Raw genomic sequence first — 9,026 nt, 5'->3', positions numbered from 1 at the left:
TATATATATATATATATATATATATATATATATATATATATATTTGCACTCACACCATCCTTGTATGATTTTTTGCATTTTTGTCCCTATAGACTTAAAAAGACTAAAATACCCTTACTGATTATTTTAATTGTTTCCTTTATTCAAAAGTTATTATATTGTTTAGTTCCAAATGATTATCACTAAAGGTCACCTTGATGTTTGTTTTTTAGTAATATATTTTTAGTAGTTTGCCTTTTTAAGTGTTGTCATAGTAGTTAAAGATCAAGAAATGCAAACTTCGTAAAACATGGTAATATGGTTAACATTTGATTTGAAAGAGAATTTTGGTAAGTACCTTCATAACATAAAACTAAAGATTTTTATGAACCAATATGTAAATTTAGAAAGAAAAAAAATCTCTGTAAAAGACAACATTCGACTTCTCTAGGTCAACACAAAAGACAACAATAACATGTTACATCTTTTAGTTTAGACGTAGTAAAAAAAATAAAAATCTATTCTATATATAGACAAAAATACCCCTCATATTATTCAACAATCAACAAGTTGTTCTCCATTAATCCTTCTCCAACGGTTGGGTATTCGGGTGATAGGGCCCACTCTCCATCCACCAAGAACTTAATTTCATACCTTCATTATGCAAATTAATACTTTATCAAATTATCTAAAAAAAAAAGACAAAATTACACATTTGGTCCCTACAGTTAGCAAAAAAACCAACGCATGTCCTTTTGAGGAATTTTGGACACGAGAGGTCCGTTTCACGTTTAAAATGAACATAGGAGGTCCTTTTATCTTTTTATCTAACGGTATTACTTTTTTCAGTTAAGTTCCATATGAAATGACATATTTGCCCTTTCTACCACAGTGGCCATTTATGTAATTTTGTCTGTTATTTATTATTCCAAAATGAATTATTTTCAAAATATAATAGCACAAAAAATTAAATTTTTATTAAATCGTTCATTTTTCACTAACCAAAAAAGAAACACTCGTGTACACCTCACCAGATAAAACAAAAATTTATCCATACAGACAGACATCATTACTCATTCAATAAAAAAAATACTCACATGTCATATCATTTCATGTCATGTCAAACTGTGTTGTTATTTTTACCTTCCAGGTCTAAGCATTATAGATGTGGAGAAGCTCGTGTAAGAGCCAGTATACTCTGCCGACAAGTCTTCTCCATGACTCCATCCATCAAAAGACCCCATAACTTGAACACTCTTAAAACCAAAAATGTAAAAAAAAATTAAAAAAAATAAAAAATTATTAACTCATATTATATTATTACATGTTAAGAGAATTTAAATAAAAAATTATAAAAAGATATAAACAAAAAAATATGATTTGTTGTATTGTTATAACACACACCTCTGCCATGCCATACCAGTGTAACGACACCTCTTTCGATTGTGCAAGTTCCACTTCTTTAATTTGTTTCTTTAACTTCTCTTGAACACCTTTTTACGCATTAAAACAATAAGAAAAATGGTTTTGTAATTTTGTTATTTTTATAAAATAATAAAAGATAGAAAATTATCGTACCTTGTAATTGTAAAAGAAGAAGAGACTGAATGTATTTCCCATTTATTTTTCTTGAACCTGCTGAAATGCCATAACTAACAATTTCTTTTGCCATATTTAATAATCCCTGAATGGAAGATTATATAATATGATTTTACAATAATAAAACAGATATATTTACAAAAATATTAAACTAAATTCAAAATTCATTTTTAATTTAAGTTAATGGACATAACCTGAATCTCAAGTTCTGTTACAGCAAGTTCACTTTTAAACTCAGCCAAAGCATCTTCCCTCACAAGTAACTACAAATAGATGTAATTTTAATTAAAACTCAAAAGAGTATAAAATTTGTTTTGGTTATTAAAAATTTGTAAGTATTTGAGTTAAAAGATTACAAAATAAAGACCTGACGTTTGAGATAACGATTGTGTTGATTAGCTTCACTTAACTTTCTTAAAAGCTTTGCCCTTTCAGCATCAGCAAGAAGTGCCTTTAACTATAAAGAAAAATTATGTTTAACATTAATAAAAAAAAAAAAACATCACATTGCTAAAAAAAAAAGAATAAAAAAAGAACATATACATACTTGATCATTGTCGATTGGTTGTTCAAGAACATGTTCATCATCACCATTTGAGTTTTTCTTGGATTGAAGTGATGAAGATTGTTCATTAAGAGTGGGAGGAAAACAGAGTAGTCTACAATGGGGATAACGAATAACATTTCTTATATATTGGAACCCATGAATGCTTCTATTTGGCCACAAAATCCATGATATTTGTTTGTTTCTGCATCGACTGAAGAAAGATGATGTAAGGAGAGATGTTTTAAGTAAAAAGTGATAAAGAATTAAAGAAAGAAAGCAAATGATTTTATAATCTGTGTTGAATATCGAGAATATATAAGAAAAATAGAAAGTCTTACCCAGATAACAATCCTTGTATTGATGTGCTCATTGTATAACACTCCATGATGCACTGTTAGAAACAAAAGAAAGGAAATTATTGGCTAAATTTGGAAATAATTGGTGGTTATTGGGACGATTACAGTCCATATTCAAAGATTTGTGATGAAATTGGGTTAATTTCCTTTGATTGCGACTCTGATTTTGGGGGAAAAGAAGTCGGAAGCTAAGTTAATCGGAAGCAAGTGAACCCTAGAATTGTGAACTATCAATTAGCTAAAACGGAAGAAGGTTTGTAATTGGCATTTTATCAAACACGTTGAATGCACTAAAATCGTATATGAAATCAGTAGTGAACTACTTAATATCATCATAGAAATCAGAAAGTGATTTCAGAATTAGGTAAAACTCACCTACGACGACGAGCCGACAAATATCCGGTAAGTAAGCTGCTGTGATGTGAGTGCCTCTCGTTTGAACGGCGAACGTCGACTTCATAGATTTCTGGTATAAGGATTATGTGAGGCAGCGAACGGGAGAGAAGCAGCGCATGGTGGGACACGTGTTAGGCTGTTTATTGGCTGTCGGATTGTTAATATCCGATTTTACTTTAATCTACAAAACCCTTCATTAAATATATGTTTTACAAGGCTAACTCATACATTCTTCTATTATATTTCTATCCTAAAAGTTATATCTTTAGTGAATGACATTTTTTGGAAAGTGGAAGTCCTGTAATAGTCCAAAAATCATGATCAAAATTTTCATTTTTAATTAAACACAAAATTATAATAGTCACATTGTTTCAAAACCATTTAATAATAATAGTGTCAAATCATCAGAGTAAATGTCAAAATACGAAAAACTGGTGAGGAGTGAATGCTGCGCCATCAGGTGTGGCTCTTCTCCATAGTATCGGAAGTACCTGAAACCACAATATAATCTGTAAGCAAAAGCTTAGTGAGTTTCTCTGTAACATCCATAAAATTTCATAAAATTTAAACTTTTCAAAACAACTCATTTTCTATAGAAGTGTTTACAAAAACCATTATTCCCAAAACATTATTTAAAAATAAGAATCTCTTTCAACATAGTTTTCAAAACAATCACATTATCAGAGTTTCCCAGAAATCATAAGTCCAAAATGCGAGGATGTGTACGGTCACGCCTTCACCTTGCCACGATCCACTGAAGTACCTGAAACCATAAACCAAAACTGTAAGCACGAAGCTTACTGAGTTCCCCCAAAGTACCAACTCCCAAACAGAGAACATATACAAATAACAGCATATTATGGGTCCAATCGACCATCGAGTTGGAATACCCCAGACCCTCAACCATCGGGTTGGAATGCCAACATCCTATGGGTCCAGTCAACCATCTGGTTGGAATACCCCAGGCCCTCAACCATCGGGTTGGAATGCCAACATACTATGAGTCCAATCATCATCGGGATGAAATACCCTCGGGGCAATTCAACCATCGGGTTGGAATGCTCTGGTCTGTTGGCATAACTTACGCACAAAGTAGTGAAGCCTCAGCTACCGACCAATCATGTACACATATAATAGATAATCATATGACAGTCTGCAGTCAGACAAGCATATCTACAGATCACTAAGCATAGCAACATCCTATCTACCAAGATACCGATCTAACAGATCATAACAGCATAGCACCATCCTATCTACCAGGATACCGATCTAACAGGTCATAACATCATAACAACATCCTATCTACCAGGATACCGATCTAACAGATCATAACAATATAGCAACATCCTATATACCAGGATACCGATCTAACATATCATAACAATACAATACCATGCATAACAGGATATCAATCCAATGGGCCGGCATTGGTGCCTTCGACCCACAAGTATAGTGAGGAAAACTCACCTCGAATGCAGAAACTCCCCAAAAGAAATCCTTAGCTGCTGCCCTGCCGGCTTCCTGAGCTATCAAAACCAACAACACACCTAATTAGCAATTGGGTTCCAAGCTATAATCCATAATCCTTACCTGGGTAAAATAACCATTTTACCTTAGACCCAACATGAACCGAAACTGAGGCCCAAAACAAAAAGATCCACAAAGGCCCACTAATGGCCCAATTTTCCAAATTGGGCCCAACCCCATATGGTTATTATCCTAAGCCCATAATTTTCCTTATTACAATTCAGATTACCATCTAGTACCCCGTGGGACAAACTTGTTCAAAGACATAAATCGAAGGTCAAAGTCAACGGTCAAAATTGACCCAAATCGCCGAGTTGTCCTTCAACTCGTCGAGTTTCTCCATCAACTGCACAGATCGGGGAAAACCAAGCCAACTCGCCGAGTTGACCAACAAAATCATCGCGTTCCTCTATCAATCTGAAAATATTGGGGAAAACCGAGCCAACTCGCCGAGTTTATCCAACAAACTCGCCGAGTTCTCCAGAAACCCACCTCTTAATACATCAATCACTTAATCCATAAGGACATGACTCCAAAACATATATTTGACTTCCTTGAGCTGGAAAACCACGTAAAGTTGCAAAATTTACTTTCATGCATGTCAAAATGAAGCTCTTAAGCTTGGAATGGACTTTATAATTGACTTAATGCATGCATGACACTAAAATCCTCATAAAGTTTGCACCTTTAAGCTCAAGGGTATCAAAACCAACTCAGATATGAAAGAACAGCCCTAAAATGACTTTACTCCATCATCATCCCCAAAAAAGAGGCCAAAACACAACAAACCCCAAAATAAGGAGATCTAATCATCTATAAGTCAAGGTATGGACTTGATACCTTAAAATGACTGCAACAAATGGAGTGATTCTGGATCCAAGACTTCCTTCTCCAAGCTAGAAACTTCAAGATCTTCTAATTCCTTCACAATGCACAAAATGAACACCAAACTTCCTTCCAAGGCTCCAAAAACTTGACAATGGAGGCTACAACTCGTTTTAGGGTTTGGACAACAATGGAGGCTGATAAGGAGGCCAGAAAAAGGACTTAAGGACTTTAAATAGGGTGCAAGACCTTAAAAATTAGGGTTTCCTTCTCAGCTGCCAACTCGTCGAGATGAGGATCCACAACTCGTCGAGTTGGTTCATTAAACCCCCGCGATCCATCCATCTTCAACATGACGAGTTGGTCCCTCCAACTCGTCAAGTTGACCTGGAAATAAGGTTATTCTCAACAATTTCTCTTCAAGAATTTGGATGTTACAACTCTCCCCCACTTAAATTAGATTTTGTCCTCGAAATCCCTCCTTACTAACACTCAGAACCAAAAAAAAAACACTTGAGGAACGCACTTGAAAATTCTGCACATAAACGGCCTTCCCAAAACAATCAATCCCAAATAGAAACTGCCATCCTGAAGAAGAACAACCCATAATCCCATGCAAAGACCTAACCTTATATATCCGAACTTGGGTATCGAATTGGTCTGACTCCCTGACAGACCTCCCAAACTGAACCAATTGCTAAAACAATGACACTTATCAATCGAACAATCTATTCATCATTTGATGATAACAATTCCATAAAAACACAAGAGATACAAATTACAAACTTCCTCAACTGTCGGGCCGATACACTGCTGCTAAGAGCCCGAAACCTCATCACTTGCCCTTCATTCACAAGATGAAGCCATCCTGGAGTGCAGACACATAAGCTAAATCTCGAATCCTCCAACTGATGCCTTTGATATACATATTTCTTAACCCCCTTCCGCTCTGGATACAAACCTTGCACGGACCCACTCACGATTCTCAACACCAGTTCCCACCAAAAGCCTGCTCGAGAATGGCTACCCATGATACCTCCTCATAGAACCTTCCCTTAAACTGATGAATATCCATTTGAATCTACCCCCAGTCCCTAACTGGGGCATTACCAGAACCATGAAAAATGATCCTCGAAACACACCGACCATGAACTTCACCCAAAATCGAACCATATGATGAACCCAAAATCTTAGCAATCCTTGACCCGTTGCTATGCTATTACCAACCACTGCTTTGACGAGCAACGACGATCAAACCCTGAACTTCTGCGATACATCCAACCCTTACCGGTTCCGGTGCACCCCCACCTGGGCATCCACTAGATACAAACACCGAGAACTTTATGACTTACGATTGCATAAGAAATTTCCAACTTGAGAATCACAATCTAACAATAGCTTGGGAACAACTGGAATTATAATGCGTACAACCTGCCGAGACTTTCTATTACCTGACTGTTACTTTCCTCAATCCTTACTGCTTCCCTTATCCAACCAACCGATTTACGACTCGCCCGACCCCCATCAATGCGTCCACACTGAAAGAACTACAAGCATAAGAAATAAACCATTAAGATCACTAGGCCCACAGCCTATGGCTAGAATGCTCCCGATAACCAACCAACATTGTCGTCATCGCATCATTGGCCCAACACTCCGCGCTTGAAGATACCCACTTCATTCCATTACCTTGAAGGGACCTAAATAACTCCCTTACAATGCCAACTAAGCACCACCAAAACAGCTACCAAGAAAAACCTTATGAAAACAAAGTTGCACACGATCCGCGGATAGGATAAAGGTTGCACTCTTGATCCAAATCGGAAGCTGAAACCCAAGAGAACCATGCACATAATTTGAACCAAGAGCCCCAATTCCCTCTAGCCCAACTCACAAGGAGCACCCCCATGCACATACTTAAGAACCCATAATCTCATCTGAAAAAAAAAGAAACACCAGAGATAATCGAAAAGGCCACCTTACTCAAAACAAAAAATATCCTCATGATCGGTCAAACAAGACCCCATACTTGTTTGAGACTGAACGAATTCCATCACTACACCACTAGCTCGAGAAGACCTCCAAGATGATCCTATAAGCTACCAAAACCTGAGTCTTCTACGAATTCAGAATTCCACTTCACCATTAAGGGTAAACATACCCATGGACCAAGGGATCATAAACACACTGCACAGGAGGGTAGGTGACACATTCCTTGCTCTAAACTGTCACCACTTGAATCCTTCAGAGAATTCCCGTTGAAAGAGGAACTCAATGACCAATGTCTTGGACACCTTGACACCTAAGCCAAAGAACCGCAACCCACCTGGAGCTGAACATACCCCCTTTTGGAAAAAGGTTCACCACTCAACATCTGCCCAACAAATCTGAAAGCAGCAAACCAAACAGCGAATTGACGGAACCCTCAATGACTAATGCTCAACCTGAGAATCTCAATTCTCCACCACTTAGAACTCGAACCACCGCCCACTGGTGGTGAAACCAAAACATAACCCAAACAGCCCAACCAGGTACAACCATACTTAACCATGAAATGAATATCATCCGCAGAATGGTCCTCCAGATACGGATCAACGAACCCCAAGAAAAACTTGAATTTCAGCTGAAAACCTCTGAATTTCCCATAATGACCACTTACAAAGCATAGGCAACTACCGATTTACAAACCAAACATACACCCCTTGCTTGCAACCTACACGACAATCCGGCACCTGGTTTTCCCATCTCCCAAGGATACAGCCCTTTCTCATATCGCTAAGGCACTCGTGCCACATCAAACCACTTGCGCACACCAGCGCTAACATGCTGTTGCCAACCACCGCGACCAACAGACCTCAAGCTGAGAATCCAACCTAACTCCGGAGGTCACAAGCCTACCCATTCCTTATAACTCAGAAAAGCTGAAGGGCAAGATCCTTTCCACCAATAACGACAATCTAATTCGACAATCTGCCACTTAAATTCCATATGCAATTTCAAACCGATCACATCAACCACTTCCTCCCTTTTCCTTGAGGCCCAAGGCACGACCTCTAGTCAAACCTTCGAGACCTCCAACCAACATACTCATCCGGGTCTGAACCACTCAAACCACATCAATATCGCCACAGGGGCCTGAACAACACAAAACCCATACTCGCCTGGGCAGCCCACGCCAAAAGACTGACAGATATGGAACCACTGCCTCGAACCATGGCATCTAACCATGCTATCTTCTCTGACCAGTAGTTAGAATCCTCGAAATCTTCTTTAAATCGAGTATGGATCCTGTGCTTCCAGTAGTATGGGCCAAATACTACCTTCCACAACTATCCATACTTTCCTCAAGAATCATCTCGGGTCCTCTAAGACCTAGTCACAAAATACTCCTGAAACCTACTCAACAGCGAAACAACTACACTAGAATACTCCCTAGGCTATCCTAGGGTTCCACACTTCTCTGCCATCAGTTGCTGAAGAACTCCTCACAATGTCAATTAGCTATTCCATGAATACAATCACATGAAACAAAGCTCAGACAATCCTTCGAGTAACAGACTCATCCCTACAACGGTTGGAATCAAACGAGAGCAACGCAGTAGAGTCAAATCCGTCACTCTGAGATTATCCAACCTTTTTCACATGTGACTTGAAATATTCACCCAATAGCTAACTCACATTACTCATGAGTTCTACAAAGCACAAAGCAAGCAACATTCGTTTGTAAGTGCTAGGAACCATTAAAATGTGATCTTGGTCCCTTTCTTCCCTCCATGCAAGAGTTATGATGCTTTGGT

The 9,026-nt window shown here is 38.0% G+C and overlaps 1 protein-coding gene across 2 annotated transcripts; it reads right to left on the bottom strand.

The window, feature by feature from the left end:
* Positions 1-359: 359 nt before the first annotated feature.
* Positions 360-3,046, bottom strand: LOC145109048 (PROTEIN TARGETING TO STARCH (PTST)). 2 transcript variants are annotated; one of them, XM_079046154.1, is made up of 9 exons: positions 2,857-3,046; positions 2,464-2,516; positions 2,126-2,336; positions 1,946-2,035; positions 1,773-1,841; positions 1,558-1,663; positions 1,384-1,472; positions 1,077-1,235; positions 360-633 (listed from the first exon to the last, which is right to left on the bottom strand). In XM_079046154.1, exons 2-8 carry the CDS (start codon positions 2,508-2,510, stop codon positions 1,119-1,121), a joined length of 729 nt encoding a protein of 242 aa, XP_078902280.1. In that variant the 5' UTR covers positions 2,511-2,516; positions 2,857-3,046; the 3' UTR covers positions 360-633; positions 1,077-1,118. The 2 variants fall into 2 exon arrangements, with proteins under 2 accessions (XP_078902280.1, XP_078902279.1); XM_079046153.1 differs by having other exon boundaries at positions 1,123-1,235; positions 2,857-3,041.
* Positions 3,047-9,026: the final 5,980 nt, after the last annotated feature.

Source organism: Lactuca virosa, chromosome 4 (assembly GCF_052849685.1).
Source record: "Lactuca virosa cultivar CGN04683 chromosome 4, Lactuca_virosa_CGN04683_v6, whole genome shotgun sequence".
Taxonomy (NCBI): Eukaryota; Viridiplantae; Streptophyta; class Magnoliopsida; order Asterales; family Asteraceae; genus Lactuca; species Lactuca virosa.
The sequence above is the reverse complement of the archived record's forward strand: the minus strand, read 5'-3'. Positions and strand labels throughout refer to the sequence as shown.